This window comes from Zingiber officinale, chromosome 3A (genome assembly GCF_018446385.1).
Source record: "Zingiber officinale cultivar Zhangliang chromosome 3A, Zo_v1.1, whole genome shotgun sequence".
Lineage (NCBI taxonomy): Eukaryota > Viridiplantae > Streptophyta > Magnoliopsida > Zingiberales > Zingiberaceae > Zingiber > Zingiber officinale.
In genome coordinates, this window is record NC_055990.1 from 3,809,573 (window position 1) to 3,827,569 (window position 17,997).

Genomic DNA, 17,997 nt, shown 5'->3' on the forward strand with positions numbered 1-17,997 from the left:
GGCTCAAACATAACTTCATTTATGATAGAGTTAGGTCTCTCAATAAAGAAGTTTGTCCCTTACAAGCTAAAAGTTGGTAACACGTCCCCATAGATAATAAAAGGATGATATATGGTCAATTATAAGTAAGTACAAGTAATTGAATATGTTTATAATCACTCCTTTATTACTAACCACATGCAAAATAAATTTATTTTTTTCAAGTTGCTTTTTATATTAGTTTTCAGGAGGATTCATCGTCGATAAGAAAGAAGACCAACCGGTTAATGAGTGCAAGGTATAGAAATAATAAAAACAAAATGTATAGCCATTATAAGAAGCTATTGCACATTTCTCTTATTGGGTGTTAGCAACAGATGCCGATAGAGTTTTGTGAGACACAAGATGATCAGGGTTACATGTGTGCTCTACTTAAATTATATGCATTTCAGGTAACTCATTATAAAACAAATACATTTTTATATAAAATTTAATTATTTGTTCTATAACTAATGTTTTATTTATACAATAAATACTTAAAATCAAGCAAAACTCCCGTATAACTATTGCGGAGGTTCTAAATTATTCGTTCAATATAGTTACAATGGTGTAGGTACTAATTTTATAATTAATTATCATATATTGTTTGTTGATTAAAATATTAACACATTATTTTTTTTTAGACCGATCACTCATAGAGAAAAGATTAGATTATTGTCTTTAATGAAACTCCTTATAACTCGTCAAAAGGATGGATTGGGGAGAGGGTCGAAACTAAATTCGTATCTATGACCTTGTTTAGTGAATTTGTTATTAACTATGCATAGTTAGTTTTTATGATATTTTTAACATATTTGTTATTTGTAGAATGATATGGTGAGACTGCATGATGAGTATATTCAAATACAAGAAAATACAGAAAATGATATCAATGTAATCCAAATTACAGATACAATTTGTGATCAGGTCTTTGGTACTTGTTCTAGATACATTAGAGAAAATGGAAATGGTCAAAAGTCAATTAGGTCAATTTCTTCATATGCTAACTCCTCATTCAGATCAACTAACATAAAATTATGTGAAAAATTTGAATCCACCGAGCAACGACTAGAGACATAAAAGAAGTGTTAGCAAGCACCCGAGTGTAGTTAGCAAACACCTAAGATCAGTTGAAATTAATAAGATCAAGATAAGATATGTTTGAACAAATTCTTAATATGTTGCACTTGCAGTATTACAATCCTTAATCCACAATTCCTCTTCAGCTCAACCTTCTCCTCTTCGATCTTAGAATTTGATGTCATGAACTTGTTAAAATTGTGAATTTGGATGTGAACTTGATGTTGTGAACTTTTTTTGTTGTGATACTACTTGTTTGTGAACTTGATGATGTTTATGTTGTGAACTTGATGATATTTTGTGAAGGTTGTGATGAATTTGAGTTGTAAATTTGTGAATATTGTGTGATGTGGTGAAAAATGAAGTCCACCAAATGCGGGTCAAAAGAAGAAGATAGCAGTCGACATGAAGGTCAAAGTCAAAGAGGTCAATGTCAGAGGACCAACGGGCTTACTAAATGATAGTCGAGTGGAACCCTATATCAAGGGCAGACCGGGCATGAGTCGCCCGCCCAGCAATGGGATGAGCCAAGTGAAGGTGCGTGTAGATGACCGGATCGCTATTTTGGTCGGCGTGAACATACTATCTAGACTCGTCATCGTAGGGAAGAGCAGCCGAGCAGAGAAATACTCGATCAAGCAGAGGAGTACTCAGCCGAGCAGCTATCTCGCTCGACTGATCGGTGGGAATGCTAACGTGTATTTGGATATACTTTGGAAGATGGCGCCACCGACACATGGCATGGTCTATAGGCAAATCGTACGACGGACAAATCGGAGAGCGTGCCCACGACTCGAAAAGTGCGCACATCGTCCACCAGGACATTATATAAAGGGGGTCCGTACACCGGTGCATATACGCGTAATTCACTTTTTGCACTTGTTTTATTGTTGCTCTATCTTTTGCTTCATACCGGTGATTGACTTAGCGTCGAAGGGTCAATGCCGAGTACCCTTTTCCTGACATAGCCCTGACATTTCTCATGCTTGCATATCGGAGCGCAGTCTACATCGAGTTAACGTAGTAGTCATATCTCTAGCTTTTCGTCTCCATGATCGAACAGGATCATTGTGAGTTGTAAATTTTGTGAATGTTGTGAGTTTATTTGTAAGTTGTAAATTTGTATACAATATGAATATAAATAAATAAAACTCTATTTAAAAAAAAATAATATGGTTAGTGATGATTTTAGCGATGAAGTTTTCTTAATTCAGCGTTAAACACGACTTTATTTAGCAATGAATAACTTAAGAAACATCACTAACCATTGTATATTTTTCACAGCGATTATGATAATTTCAGCGATGTTTTATATTATGTTGTTAATTTAAGTGACAAAATCTTGACTTTTATCGCTAAATATAGTCTACGATAAGAATAATGACGATAATTAATTATCACTAAATGTTCTTAGCGACGAATATAGACGTATTAGTAGGGGTGTAAATGAACCAAGTTACTCGTGAGATATTCGAAGCTCGATTCGCTAAAAGCTCGATTGAGCTTGTTTAATGAGGCTCGTTAAGCTAAATAAACCAAGTTCAAGCTTCACAATACTCGGCTCGTTAGCTTGTGAATACGTTCGTTAAGCTCATGAATCAACTTTTAAATAAAAATAATAATAGTTTTGATATTGAATTTATAGATTTTATACTCTACTTATGAAAAATATAAACAAATATATTAAATTTATTTATTAGAATAAAATTATAAATTTTAATATGAATATTATAATTTTCTTTAAATATATAATTTAATTTTTAATTAATATTTAAATTTATAATTTATATTTATTAAACTTTTTTAAGCTTGATAAAAGCTCGAATAAACTCATGAGTCATGAATATATTCATTAAATAAAACTCAAACTCGACTCGAATATAAATAAATCAACATCAAATATTTAAGAGCTCAAACTCGAGCCGATTACATTTCTATGGGCAACGAAAGTTTTTGTCGCTAGATGAGCTCAAACCGCTAGTGTGGTGGGTCATCTGTCTGTGTGGGCCTCCATTTCTTCGATCTCCTTACCTCGAATTTATGCGGTGATCGGTACGTGGGACAGGACTGAGCCACCTCCAAAATTAATTAGGCTTAAGGTCTTGATATAAAAAAAAATCGAAAAAAAAACAAAAACTAAATATAGGCTATGAATCGCGTGCTACTGATGGCTTGGTAAAACAAAATTACTTTTAAGATAAAAAAAAATTATCAAGCTCCCCTTTAATGTTTTTTTAATATAGATAATCTTTGGGAGTTTAAATCATCTGTCCCCATGTCCCCTTGTCGATCGGACAGACTAGATTACATCTCAAATATGTCTTACACATCACGAAGATACTACACACATCTTAAAGATATCATGATGTCTTAAGATGCAATCTGATCCGTCTGATCGGCAGGGGACACAGGGACAGAAAAATTTAGGGAAAGAAGATTTGAACTGAATCTTTGGTGGTGACAAAAATAAAGATTGCATTTTTAATTTTACCTAAAATAAAATTAATAAATTGTTAAACAACTTAATACATCTCTCCAACAAAATGAAAATTAGCAAATTTTTATATGAATTATTAAGTGTTATATAATCAATAATTAGTTTTAGGAATTAGGATATAAAATTAACAAATTGTTAAACAACATAATATCATCGACATAATAATTAGTTTTAGGTTTCATAATTTTTTATTTTGCCGACCTAATTTTCATAATAACTAAATTGTATTCCCAAAATGTCCCTTTTTTTTAAGCTAGATCTATTAGTCAGTTTCCTCTAAAACTTCTAAAGAACTCAGAATCAAATTAATCTATTCCTAGAAGTGTCCTTAAGATATTTACGCTATCTGAATTGTGAATTAAATTTAGAGTACTTCTCTAAAATTTTACTCACATTTAAAAATTTATTATTCTCAATTCATATTATCGAATTTAGATATAAGTGCATGATATTTTTAAGTGGTTTTAAGAAGTACATTGTGTTGGTCCCGGTGCGACTTATCCAGGGTAGTTACACATTAATTTTGTTTTAGAGTGATTTAGAGTTCGTTAAGTGCATCAGCTAGTTCCAAGTAAAATTGGCTGATGGATCTACAAAGTTTAATAGTTTTCAAAGTTCGAACCATGAGTATTCCATGAACCCATTGACGATGTTGATTAGTGAGAATCATTATCTTATAATAAGTTTGTGATAAATTTTATCGAGTATTTATAAGTTTAAAATTTTATTATTCTTAATTTATCCTATTGAATTCATATCTAAAGACATGGATACATTAAGGAGGTTTGTGGAGTACATTAATTTTGATTTGAAATTATTCGAAGTTCTATAAGCTCATTGGTCAATTTCGTCTTAAATTGACCGATACATTTATACCATTTGAAAATCTAAAAATTTGATATTTTTCGAATTAGATAAGTTTAGGAACTCATTGATGGTGTTGGTTAGTTTAGGGGTGCAAATAAATTAAGCAGCTCGTGCGCCACTTGTGAACGACTCGATCAAAACTTGACTCGAGCTCAAAGTTGACCAAGCCTAACAAGCTCGAGCCGATTTGATTAGAAATCGAGTCGAGTTCGAGTCTAATTATTACTAATTTGGTGGCTCATCGAGCGAAACGAATCAGTAATAATATATATTTTGATAATATATAATTTATTAATTTATTAATTATAAAATAATAAAAATAGGCTCGAGGGAGCTCCAGTTGAGATCGTATAAGTCGAGCCGAGTTTGAGCCTTTGTTTACAGTCCAATATTGTTCTCCTAGCTAGGCCGTAAAAGTTTGTAATAAATTTTATCCATCTAATTTAAAATTTTACTATTCTATCAAATTTAGATCAAGTGCACAAATACATTAAGGAAGTTTTTGTATACTGATTGTAACCAAAAATTATTCGAAATTTTTCTTTCAGGTCAATTTTTGGATGAAACTAACGGATAGATTTAGAGAGAGAAAGAGGAGGGATATTTTACGAGTAGGTTATACGATTTAGATAATAAGAAAATTAAGTACTTAAATGAGAAATCCTTAAAAAGTGCAATATTTATTTACTATTAAAATCTAAATTCTAAACCCTAATTTTTCCATTTACAGGCTCACTTCACGCGCGACGCCTCCGCCGCAGCGCCCTCCTCCCCATCGTTCTTCCTCCGCCTTGCGTCGTTTCTTCTCTTATTTTCTCACCGAATCCGTAAGTTTCGTGCGACTTTTAACTGTCGCTTTCCAATTTTTTTTCTAGTCCTTCCAATTTCGGTTCATTTTTCTGTCAATTTCAGTTTTTTTTTTTTTTTTTTTTGCTTATCTCTACCAAATTCTAATGTATCCCCGGTGTTTACGCTAGAATTTCTTGCTCCTATGAGATTTTACCCAAATCAATTGGATTGGCAGATTCCTATCTGGCAGCCGATCTATAATTCTTACATGCTTTTGGTTCTAATACTAATGCTCCGTTAGAAAGATTATGATACAATATTTATACTAAAAGTCTCAATTGAGTCTAAAGATGCCATCGCTTGAAGCACATGGGATATTTATGATCCATATAACACACATATTCATAAATTAGACTGTTTCTCTCCTGTTTATTTTTCTTGAAACAATGTTTTGGACATGAAGATGAAAACAGGAATAAATCTTCAATCCTTGGTACATAGAGGTGGGGTTTTACAACGATGGATATAATTGAAGGTGGATTTATACATGGGTTCTCTAATATATTTCCCATTTTACATTTCACTTGGATTATTTTATAAAGAATTATTTGACTTGTTGTTTTCCAAAAATCTGAATTTGATACACTGCCCGTCTAGTCTTGGATTGATGTGGTGCTTTTGTTCTTGTATTGGGTCTATTGCCCCTCTTACTAAAACTTGGCACAGCTTAGTCTGGTTCATGATTCTCGATTGGAAATTTTACACACATGGTAGTAACTGGCCATAGATGTATCTTGTATTGTTCTGTTTCCTCGTATCTCTTTGTATCATTTTATTCTCTTGCTCTCTATATTTTGCTAACCATCATTTTCTCCCTTATTGCATTGTCTCTTTTTCTTTCTCATCCTTTTCTTGCTAGTCTTCTCTCTTTATTTGGTCATGCTGTTGATGCGAGGACTTGTGCATACCAGGCTGGGTTTAATGGTCTGTCTGATTTGCCAATCCATCTTAATTCCTCATCTAACAGGCATTTCTTGAGTTGCTTTTTCTCTGTCGCAACCATCTGCGACTTGCAAGCTGAACGCTGGATTTGGATGAGTGTTATGGCCTGCAGTTCAGAGTGGACCATGGCTCGTAGTATAAAGGATTTGATCAGCATACAATTTCTTTGCATATGATTAACCATTTATGACTAGTCTTTTTCCCCTCTTCATTTCAAAGCATTTGATATATTTCTGTGGGATGTTACGATTCTTTTTACTGCTTAAAATGGATGTGCAATTGTGAACAAAATAAATTTATTGCTCATTGGTTTCCTATATCCTTTCTCAATTTTGTGCACGTTTGCCATTCTTTGCAGTGAGATCGACCAAATGGCAGGGTTCAGCAGCTTATCTCCAAGGATGAAAAACTTCATCGTCGCAGGTGGGTTGTCTGGTTTCGTCGTCGGCGTTTACTTCTACACCATGAGAGCAGTCAGTAGCACGGACGAACTCCAAGTCGCAATTGATAAGTTCGAGCAAATGAAGGGCAAAAATGAGTCTGGAGAGTCATCTACCAGTTCCTAAATCATGGTAGATTGTGTATGCTTTCCAAGAAATCTCCCTAGTGAAACAATGTAGCAAAACACTGCTTATGATCTAGTTTACTGATACTCAACCGTGTGTCGAGAATCTCCAATAATGGAACTGTTTCACATTCATCTTCTAGATTAGAAAAATTCTCAGTTCTTGCGTATAAGTTTGGAACATGTATGTAATCAAGTGAAATTGGATCTCCGACATCACTCGAAGTTGTAATGTTTGTCCACGGCAACAGAGACGTCCCAAGTGCAGGACAACCCTTTAGGGAACTCCACCAAATCACCGGCCTGAATCTCCACGAACTCGTCGCCTTGCCCTTCAGGGAAGACCTTCACCTTGCCTTCCAACAGATAGCAAGTCTCCTTCGCCGTGTACGTCCATGGAAATTTGCTGGGAGGACAGCCCCACCTTCTCAGATCGCACAGCGGGAAGCATATATGTAAAAGAATGTCACGGGATCAGAAGAAAAACGAGGTAAATCCAGATCCACGCAAAATGCAAAGATTGAATCGAAAGAGACGACGTCGCCATTAGGGAGGGCCTCAAATCGAAACGCGAAGGTCAAAAGGTGGAAGAAAAGTACTTGGACCACTGGCGAACACCGAGATCGGCGAGCTCGGATTCCGGCGGGTTCCTCACGACCTTGATCCCCAACTTCTCCGTCGCCGTGGTCTCCGCCCTAACCCGGCAACGGAGCGCCCGTCGATCCTTCACCTTCCACTGAGATCGAGCTGCTCCGGTAGGGAAGAGAGCGCGAGATAAGGTTGCGGCATCCGGGAGGGCTGTGCACGCCATTTCGCTTCGTGGACGAGAATGAGCTCCAGGGAGGATTATTATAATATCAAAGCAAAGTTTTCAAATACACACATTATTTTTTGAAAATTCAAATAATAACCACAATTATTCCGTTGCGTCTATATTAGTTAATGTGTTTTTATTTAAATTATATGGTCCACTTGCTGATTATCCAATGTTGAGGCTTTCTGTGGACAATTTTAGCTGCTGGCTGAATCGAATAATTTTATTATCAAATGAGAGAGATTCGAGCTCATGTTATATGTCTTTAACATATCGTTTTAATAAATTTATCTAGGGTCACCCAAAATTTAGAATTCACCAATAGATTTGATTAGATTCATATTAGGTCATATGAATTTTACAAGTTATATAGTCCAACGATACCCTCTATTCTTTATTTTAACTTTTCTAAATATGTTAACATATTATTAAAAACTCAGTTTAATATGGACATAATATGATTCATATAAGATCCAATATAGACATGATCTTTTAGTTATGATGTTAATTTTTAAAAATATATGCATTAAAAAAAAGTAATATATATATATATATATAGACGGCCCTAAGGCAGTCATGGTGGGGTTGTTGCATAAGGCCCCACCTTTGACGGAGCCCATTTTTTAAAAAATAATTTCTTTATAAAAAATAGCGTAAGTTAAACCTCTGTTTCTTATTTCTCAACCCTATTTGTTCTTTTTTTTGTTCGTGTCTCTTCGACTCTTCTGCTCAATCTCAGCGCTGCAGCGACAGAACCTCCGAAGTAGGGTTGTAAACAAGCCGAGCCGAGCCAAGCTTTGGGGTGTTCAAGCTTGTTTGATAAGATAACCGAACTGAGCCGAGCCGAACTCAAAATGAACAAGCTTTTGAAATGAGTGTTCAAGCTTGGCTTGGTTTATTTTTTATGAGCTTGAGCTTGTTTGAAGCTTGGCTTGAGCTTGGTTCGTTTAGATGTTATCAAGCTCTCAATTCAAGCTTGGCTTGAGCTTGGTTCGAGCTTGGCTTGAGCTTGGTTTAAGCTTGGTTCATTTAGATGTTATCAAGCTCTCAATTCAAGCTTGTTTGATTGTTTGATTGGTTATTAAGGTTGATAATTTAAATTTATTTATTTTATTGTTTATTTAGCATATTGAAAAGAATTTTATTAATAAATATTATTCGTGAACATTGTTCATGAACGTTGTTCATGAACATTGTTCACGAACGTTGTTCACGAACGTTAACGAGCTGAATACATATGTGTTCAAGCTTGTTTGTTTAGCTTAACAAGCTGTTCAAGCTTGTTTGTTTAATTAATCTAATGTATATTGAACGAACATAAACAAACTCTTACCAAGCCGAACACCAAACTTGTTCACGAACGCTTGGTTCATTTACAGCCCTACTCCGAAGAAGCCGCAAACCAAGAGCGAGACACTAATCTTCGACAAGATCTCCATGCTCTTCTCCCTTCCCATCGTCGAGGCCGTTTTGATCTTAGGTAATGCCGAAAGAAAACCTCCTGTGATTCCTCGCTTTTGTTTCTTAATTGTTCGCTGTGTAGTTTTGTCGCTTTGACCATTCGAATTGGGGATCTCATTTGTCATCCTCCCACTTTGGTTGTTATTCATTGTAATCTAAAAGACTAAAAGGAGTTTGTTTTTTTTCATCTAACAATTGACTCCTATTGTTTTAATTTAGGTCTTTGAACACTTAGGTAGTGTCCTGATTCTTGAATCAGCCAATGATGTTCATCCAATGGTCATGCATGAAAAACTTGATCATGAAGATATAGAGAATTTAGAATTACATTATGATATTAGATTAAATAGTTATTATGGAGATACCTGGGAACGTAAAATTTAGATTGGACAATTAGAAATTTGTGACAAACAGTTCTTCTCTATCCATACTTCTCCATTGCACAAGAGGCAACTAGTATCATCACCTTTGATATGTGACATCTAGTATCATCCCCTTTGATTCAATTATTTTTAAAATAATTTCGTTTAGTGTCGTTAAAGCTAAAATGAGCATTTTATAATAAGTGTTTGTCTAATGTCTATAATAAATAGTTGTTTGATTTGTTTATTTTTCTAGTAAAAAATTAGAATGCCTCCTACTAGGAAATATCTATCAGGACATGATAAATAGAAAAAAAAAATTGAAGAATTTATTGAGTATCAAAGAGGGGCAATTAAAAGATTTGTTGTCAAAGAATCAAAAATTCATCAGTTGAAGATTTGGGTAATAAAGAGGAAAAAGAAAACCATCATAATGAATTACACGAAGACTTAGCGATTGAAAATGGTATAAATAAAGATGTGAATGAGATTGAAGGCAATGAAAGTGGTGATGGCTTAGACTTTGAAAATAATTATTCTGAAAATAATGATGATGCTATTAATGCAGAGAATGAAGAGCCAAGTTTATCGATTCCACTTGATATTTTTGATCCTAGAAACTAGGAGAATTTAGATCCTAAGTGGAAAGATCAATTAGTGAAAAATGGTCCTATAAGAGATGTATTAACATGAAAAGGTTCCAAAGGTAAATCAAATAGATGATTTTCTTCGGATTCCTACACTCGCATTTTGCCAAATGGTCAAAAACACTATAGAGATTGGTTGGTCTATTCGAAAGCACTTGATAAAACATTTTTTTTTTTTACAAGTTGCTTAAAAAGGGGCCTCAACCAAGTCAACTAGCAAATGAGGGATATTATGATTGAGGGTATCTTAGAAATAGACTTAAAGAACATGAGACAAGTATTGAACATGTCAATTATTATACTAGCTAGTCTGAATTGCATATCAGGTTAGTGAAGGGTACAACAATTGATCATGCTATTCAAGATCAAATCACAAAAGCAAAAGAGCATTGGAGGAAGGTATTACACCGATTAATTTCACTTGTGAGATTTTTGGCTAAACAAAACATAGCATTTTGCGATAGTAATGAGTAGCTTTATGATGATAATAATGAAAATTTTATGGTTGTTGTTGAGATAATTGTCGAGTGGGACTCAGTGATAAAGGAGCATCTTGAAAGAAATACACATCATCACTATCTTAACCACAAAATTCAGAATGAGTTGATATGTTTGTTAGCTTCTGAAATCAAGAGTTCTATTCTTCAAAACATTAAAGAAGCTAAGTTCTTTTCTATAATTCTTGATTGCACACCTGATGTTAGTAACTAAGAGCAAATGACTTTAGTTATAAGATGTGTTAATATTTCCACCAACCCAATGAAAATAGAAGAATACTTTTTTGGAATTTTTGAAAGTAGATGATATTTTTCGGAGTTTTTGAAAGTGGATGATACAACAGGATAAGGGTTGTTTGAAAAACTACAAAATTTGTTGAAAAGTTTAATCTTGATATTGATCATGTGAGAGGGCAGCGATATGATATTAGGGCAAATATGAAAAGGAGACACCAAGGCGTACAAAAAAACTTTTGGATATAAATCCTAGAGCATTATACACTCCATGTGGTTGTCATTGTTTGAATTTAACACTTTGTGGTATTGCAAATTCTTGTGGGAAAGCAAAAGATTTTTTTTAAGTAATACAACGGATTTATACAATATTTTCTCATTCTACAAAGAGGTGAAAGGTTTTGATGGATCATGTGGCGATAAAAGATTTAACTTTCAAGTTATTGTCAATCACTTGATGCGAAAGCTGTATTGAAAGTGTTAAAGAAGTAGTATTTCAAGCTCAACAAATTATAGAAGGTTTACTTCAAGTTGTAGAAGGAAAAGACACTAACTCTAAAATAAGAAGTAAAGCTAAGTCTTTAGCAACATTTGAACTTGAAAATTTTGAGTTTTTAGTGGGTATGATTATTTGGTATGACATATTAGGTAAAGTTAACATTATTAGCAAAAGCTTACAATCTGAAAACATATTTATTTACATTGCTATGACCAAGATTAAGTGGCTAATTGCTTCTTTTGAAGAGTATAGAGAATCTGAATTTGGACAGGCCATCAATACAGCAAAAGAACTTGCTTCAACAATGAAGATTGATCATGTTTTTTCTGCAGACAAATATATAGAAAAAAATATTTTGATAAGGTTACATGTGCGTCTTCCAAAATACCTCAAGATCTGCCAAGGAAGCTTTTAGAGTTTATTATTTCTTAGATATAGTAGATCAAGCAATTGGATTATTGAAGAAAAGGTTTGAGCAATATGAGGAATACGAAGATCTTTTTGGATTCCTTTTCACAGCTGAGAAGTTGAGTTCTTTGATTGATGAGGACTTGAAAGCTCTTAGCAAGAATCTTGAAAGGAAAACTACAAATAAAAGAGAGTACAGGACAAGATGTTTCAGATTTGGATGGAGATGACTTGTATCAAAAATTGAAAATCATACAATATATTTTACCAAAGGAAACAAAAACGACAAGTGAAATACTAATTTTTTTTTGTAAAGAATGAATTATTTCCCGAATTCATTCATTGCATACAAGATATTATTGACTATTCCGATGACTGTTGCATTTACAGAAAGAATTTTTTTAAAATTGAAGTTGTTAAAATCTTGTTTGAGAACAACTATAACCCAAACAAAATTGAATGGATTAGCTATGATTTCTGTTGAGAATGAATTTTTAGGTAAAAAATTAATTATGAAAAATTGATTAATGGTTTTGCAAATAAAAATACAAGAAGATCAATTTTTCATAGATAATTGTAATAATTATTTTTTATTTTCATATATATCTAGAGAGAGTAGGTCAGAAGGTCAAATTTGATAATGGAGTAAAATGGGAAGAAAAAAAAAGATAGCCTTTTAGATATTTTCAAATCTTTGGAGGCCATTTGATCAATTACGAATTTTAGGTACGTCTATTGATGAATTCTCAAAAAAAAAAAATAGCTACAAAACAAAGTAATATAGTAGCTAAGTCTGCACCTAAATTTAATATTTATCTAATCTCTTCATTGACAAAAGGAATAATTTAGAAGCGAGCCAATTTAGAAGCATATATTATTAGTATACTATAATAAAAGGAATCTATATCGAATATCTCTTACTCTTATGTATTCTTCGTCGTGACTGACCTCTGCAGCAAAGCCAAGTAATCATTGACCTGAAGCTCCTGATCGATTCATCGCCACGAATCCAACATGAAGACGCCACCGCCGCCGCCGCCGCCGCCGCCGTTTCTTCGACTGCTCGTCCTGATCGCGTCCATCACCGCGGCGATCGCGGACGCGCCTTCGGCGTACGAACTGCTGGAGCGGTACGACTTCCCGCGGGGCCTGCTACCGGAGGGGGTGCAGAGCTACCTGCTGCGGAGCGACGGCAGCTTCGACGTCTACCTGGGCGGCAGCGCCGACTGCGAGTTCATGCTGACGGGCGGCTACACGTTGCGCTACGGGGCGCGGGTGAGCGGGCGGGTGCAGCCGGGGAAGCTGACGGAGCTGAAGGGGGTGAGCGTCCGGGTGCTGTTCCTCTGGTTCGGGATCGACCAGGTGGTGCGCGACGGCGACCACCTCGACTTCCACGTCGGCCTCCTCTCCACCGCCTTCCCCGTAGAAAACTTCGACCAGTGCCCGCGGTGCGGATGCGGGTTCGATTGCCAAGACGGCGACGTCGGCGAGCGGCGGCTGCCGCCGCCCCTTTCCGAGACCTGACGACATAATTCATCCCCATCTCTGCTTGTTCCAAAATATTAAATAGAAATTTCTGTATAAATGATGCTTATTGTAATACAAAAACAATCAATTTGCTTAAATATGTCGATCAGCCTCTTCCAATCGCCGCTTTACGGACTAGATCCAATTGTTCGATTCATCTTTTCGATAAACGAGAGGGAATTCATCGAGCAGCTGCTCCGAGCAATTGTAGGGCTCCCCCACGGCCTTCAAGTTCTCGAAAACCCTGTGCATGGAAGGCCTTTCCTTGGGCTGTGGAGCCACGCAAGCTGAAGCGATCTTCAGGACCTGCATTATCTCGTCGTCCTTTCCCTTACCGACAAGGGAAGGATCGATTGCCTCTTTGATCTTGCCGTCTGCCGAAAGCAGATTCACCCAGTCCAGTAAAGTCCCCTTGGACCCTTCCCCTGCTGCGTCAAGTTCGGTGGCCTTCTTCCCGGTGGCAAGCTCCATGAGAATGACCCCGAATGCGAACACGTCGCCCTTGGTGGTCGGGTCCGGGTTGGTGGCGTACTCCGGCGCGGTGTGGCCGAACTCCCCGAATTCTCCGTTCAAGAATTGGCTTGTGTTCTGGACATCGGAGGTCGGCGTTCTTAGCAGCCGCGCGATGCCGAAGTCCGTGATCCTCGCCTCGTAGTCCTCGTCGAGGAGGATGCTCTTCGAGCTCAGGTTTTGGAGGAGGTGGGGGATCCGGAAGCCGTGGTGGAGCCAGGCGAGGCCGCCCGCAGCGCCGACCGCTATCCGGACCCTCGCCGGCCAGTCAAGCGCGGCGTCGGCCGATTCGAGGGCTGAGGCGAGCGCGCCGCTCGGCATGTGCTTGTAAATGAGAAGCCTTTCGTCCTCTACGAGGCAGAAGCCGAGGAGGGGAACAAGGTTGGGGTGGCGGAGCTGCCCAAGGCGCCCCATTTCCTCACGGAACTGATTCTCCGGCACCGTGCAGGTATTTAGCCGCTTTACGGTGAGCGCGGAGCCGTCTGGGAGCACGGCCTTGTAGGAGGTCCCCGCCCGCGAGCTTCCGGCGGGGATGATGTTGCTCCGGTGGAAATCCGAGGTGGCGGACAGCAGGTCGCCGAACTTGACCTTCTTGATAGGATTCTGGAACAGGGAGACCGGCGTGAGCCGGTGGTGATGCGTCCGGAGCCGCTCGGCCCACCGCCTGCTGTCCCTGGGAGCCGCGCGTTTTCCAGTAGGTGACCAGAACCGCCAAATCAGATAAGCGAGGAAGAGGGAGGCGGCGGCGCCGAACACGCCGGCAGCTACGATGATGATCATTCTGGTCCTCGTGCGCGAACGGCCGCAGCGGGAGGAAACAGGACGGCCGCAAAGGCCGTCGTTGCCGTTGAAAGAGGAGGAAGCGAATCTTTCACCGAGCGAGGCAGGGATTGGACCGGAGAGGCGATTCCCGGAGAGATCGAGCTGAATGAGCCGGGAAAGCTGCACGAGGGACGGAGGAATCTCGCCCCGGAGCTGGTTGCCGGCGAGGCTGAGGGTGTTGAGATAGCGGCAACGGGAAAGATCCGGCGGGATGGTGCCGTTGAACTGGTTGTTCGACAGGTCGAGGCTGACCAGGTAAGGCAGCCAGGAGCAGATCTGGGAGGGGATGGGGCCAGAAAGGGCGTTGGAAGAGAGATCGAGGTTGTTAGCGGCGGCACAGAAGCGGAGATCGGAGGGGATGGATCCGGCGAGGGACATACTCATAAGATTGAGCCCTAAGACGCGGTTCTCTTGTCCGTTCCAGCAGGAGACTCCGACGAAGTTGCAGACGTAGCCCGGGCCCGCAGTGGCGTTGGTGAAGTTCCACCTGAGGGAGTCGCCGGCATCGAGCGACGCCTTGACTGCGCGAAGGCACCGCACGTCGTCCTCCTGCGCCGTCGTCGTCGGAGGCAGCAGCAGCAGCAGGGAAAGCAGCAGGCATGGCAAGAAGGTCGCCATGGAGATCGGAATTAGGAGGAGGTAGAAGACAAAGCGAAGAAGATTGGGGAAGACGATCTTGCACAAACAGAAGAAGTGGCCGACGGAGTTGACTTTGAATCCAACTTGCAGCAACTTGGAAGACGGCAACTTTGACCAGAAGTAAATGACTTGGCAGTATGGATTTGGCAAATCTATAATTGTTCGGTATAAGGTGTAGGGATCCTTATCCGTAAATGGTAGATCAAGAGATAGTTCATGAGGATTGTTGATTTAAGTCCTGTCGGGACGATGCGATATTTAAAATATGAAATGTCATCTTATGAAATTTTGGGGTTGAAATTTGACGTGACCGATGATGACCTTCTTCATGTCTTGGTCATTTACATTAATGGCTAATAGTCATCCGTGATTTACCTCCTCCGTGTTGGCCTAGAGACGAGTTGGCGGGGACGCTGAGGGAGAGTGAATCGCCTTCTGCCACATTAGGATTGTTGATTTAGATAGATTATATTTTTAAATAAGTAGGATTCATTTAAATTAAGGGTCTAAAAAAATCGATCATCCTCTTATCCGTAATTTACGAACCAAAGATCGATTAAATCTTTAGCTCAAAGATTTAAAGGTAAATTTACTAAAGAGACAATTTAAAATAAAAGTCTCTAAAATTCCTTTAAATTTTAACTGATCTCACCCACTCATCGTCATGTGACAAATGACGATTTATTCACCCCCATCATCCCCACTAATTTATTACTAGGCTAATACAGAAAAGATAAATCATAGATGAATACTAAAAATAAATAATTTTACTATTTTAGCGGTCCTCCTAGTACTGATCCCACGGATATGGAGGAAGGTACATGCAAGTATTCATATCATAGGCGCATGGTGAGGTAAACCCCAGATCGTCAGTTCTTGAGAATCGACCCATGACCATTACGCTAGAGATGTCATGCGCCCACTATTTGTGTTACGCCTTGGGGACATCATAGGTGACTACTAGACAATAGTACATGTGGTCAAGGCATCGGGAAAGACATACTCAGACGCGCCAAGTTTCTACCCCAATACCTCATATGGCAATACCCGATATCTCAACCACCGCACCGCCCCACTCATCATCCACATGACAAAAGGTGATTTGCTAGCCCCCAGTGCCCCTGCCAACCCATTCATACGCCAACATGGAGGAGGTAAATTAAATCTCGTGTGTCTACTAGCTATTAGTGCAAGTGGTCAAGGTATAGGGGAGACATACTCAGACACACCGAGTTTCAATCCTAAGACCTCATGTGGCAATACCTCTGTTGGTGTTGCAAGGTTACAAACATAGTCCCACATTGAAAACACATGGGAAAGATCATGGGTTTATAAAGAGAAAGATATCTCCATTGGCATGAGGCCTTTTGGAGAGAGCCCAAGAGCAAAATCATGAGGGCTTAAGCCCAAAGTGGACAATATCATGCAATTGTGGAGATATCTAAATTCTTTTCGATCCTACAATTGGTATCATAGCCCAGACTGCTAGAAGGTTTAACCGCCGACTGTGCACAAGAGCTATGGTCTGATTGAGCCATGTGGATACAATATTGACCTCGAATAAAGAAAGTGTGGGCTCCTATGTTCAGATCAAGAGGACCCACCCGAGGGGTAGGAAGACCTTGTGGGTCGAGGATCGGACATGGGAAGCTTGTGGTCCTTTGTTTTAGGGGGGATTGTTGGTGTTGCAAGATTGCAAACATAGTCCCACATTGAAAACACATGGGAAAGATCATGAGTTTATAAAGAGAAAGATATCTCCATTGGCATGAGGCCTTTTGGGGAGAGCTCAAGAGCAAAACCATGAGGGCTTAGGCCTAAAGTGGACAATATCATGCAATTGTGGAGATATCTAAATTCTTTTCATTCCTACAACCTCATGTCCTAACCATCGCACCACCCCGAGGGGACTTAAATGATAAACCCAGTTAGCCTCATTGACTAGCCCCCGATCGCACAAAATTTTTCCACCGGCCACTAAGATAAATCGGGAAGTACTCGAGACGAGCAGTCCAGAAGCACATCATTCTTTGGTTGCGTGCCTCATTTGGAGGAAAAATTCATACAAATACATCATAGCTAGAGATCGAATCGCGGGTGTCTAGATGACAACTTGAATGTCCTACTGCTGCACCATAGCCCTAAGGGCAAACATGATAAACCCAATTAGCCTCATTGACTAGCCCTGTGGTTATCGGCCCGGCTCCACAGAATTTTTCCATCAGTCATCAAGATAAATCGAGGAGTGCTCACGGTGGACAGTCTAGAAGCCAGCATCCTTGATTGTGCATTTCATTTGGAGGAAAAACTCCTACAAATATGCTATAGTTGGAGATCAAAATCGAAACTGCAAGTACTTGGATGATAACTTAGGTGCCCTACCGCCGCACCCACTCATCATCCATGATTCTTCTTTAAGTAGTTAGGTCATCCATTTTCTCATAATAGGACGCATAACTAAGAGATGTTGGACTTTTAGATCGTCCACTATAAGTACTTTCTGATTTATCCTAAAAGTCGATAGAAAACTTCTATAGGGCCGAACTAATTGCTCCAGATTTAACGTTACTCGGTTAATATTTTTTTTCTTTCTTTAAGAGCATCGACAATAATATTGAATATTTTTCTTAAATATTTATGGTCCCTATATCCATGTCATCAATCAAATATTTCCTTAAATATTCTAAATCCCATAATTAAATATCTCCTAATCAAATATTTATGGGTCCACCTATTAAATATCTCATTATTAGATATTC

At 38.6% G+C, this 17,997-nt stretch overlaps 3 protein-coding genes and 1 pseudogene across 3 annotated transcripts; 2 read left to right on the forward strand and 2 right to left on the reverse strand.

Annotated features, from left to right (window-relative positions):
- The first annotated feature begins 5,144 nt into the window (after positions 1–5,144).
- LOC122051070 lies at positions 5,145–6,977 on the forward strand. Its single transcript, XM_042612006.1, has 2 exons — positions 5,145–5,289; positions 6,612–6,977. The coding sequence occupies exon 2, from the start codon at positions 6,625–6,627 to the stop codon at positions 6,817–6,819; it is 195 nt and encodes a 64-aa protein (XP_042467940.1). The 5' UTR covers positions 5,145–5,289; positions 6,612–6,624; the 3' UTR covers positions 6,820–6,977.
- Positions 6,916–7,654, reverse strand: LOC122051068. Its single transcript, XM_042612005.1, has 2 exons — positions 7,418–7,654; positions 6,916–7,242 (listed from the first exon to the last, which is right to left on the reverse strand). The coding sequence occupies exons 1-2, from the start codon at positions 7,627–7,629 to the stop codon at positions 7,035–7,037; spliced, it is 420 nt and encodes a 139-aa protein (XP_042467939.1). The 5' UTR covers positions 7,630–7,654; the 3' UTR covers positions 6,916–7,034.
- A 5,033-nt stretch (positions 7,655–12,687) lies between these two features.
- LOC122053474 lies at positions 12,688–13,398 on the forward strand (annotated as a pseudogene).
- On the reverse strand, positions 13,296–15,358 carry LOC122051071 (inactive LRR receptor-like serine/threonine-protein kinase BIR2). The gene has a single exon (XM_042612007.1). The coding sequence runs from the start codon at positions 15,215–15,217 to the stop codon at positions 13,403–13,405; it is 1,815 nt and encodes a 604-aa protein (XP_042467941.1). The 5' UTR covers positions 15,218–15,358; the 3' UTR covers positions 13,296–13,402.
- Between the last annotated feature and the right edge of the window lie 2,639 nt (positions 15,359–17,997).

What these genes read in the sequence shown, in the direction of transcription:
- LOC122051070 (XM_042612006.1), top strand. Translation starts at nt 6,625, where the DNA reads ATGGCAGGGTTCAGCAGCTTATCTCCAAGGATGAAAAACTTCATCGTC.
- LOC122051068 (XM_042612005.1), bottom strand. Translation starts at nt 7,629, where the DNA reads ATGGCGTGCACAGCCCTCCCGGATGCCGCAACCTTATCTCGCGCTCTC. An exon ending in GGTGTTCGCCAGTGGTCCAA is followed by an intron (nt 7,243 to 7,417) that starts GTACTTTTCTTC and finishes CGATCTGAGAAG; the next exon opens with GTGGGGCTGTCCTCCCAGCA.
- LOC122051071 (XM_042612007.1), bottom strand. Translation starts at nt 15,217, where the DNA reads ATGGCGACCTTCTTGCCATGCCTGCTGCTTTCCCTGCTGCTGCTGCTG.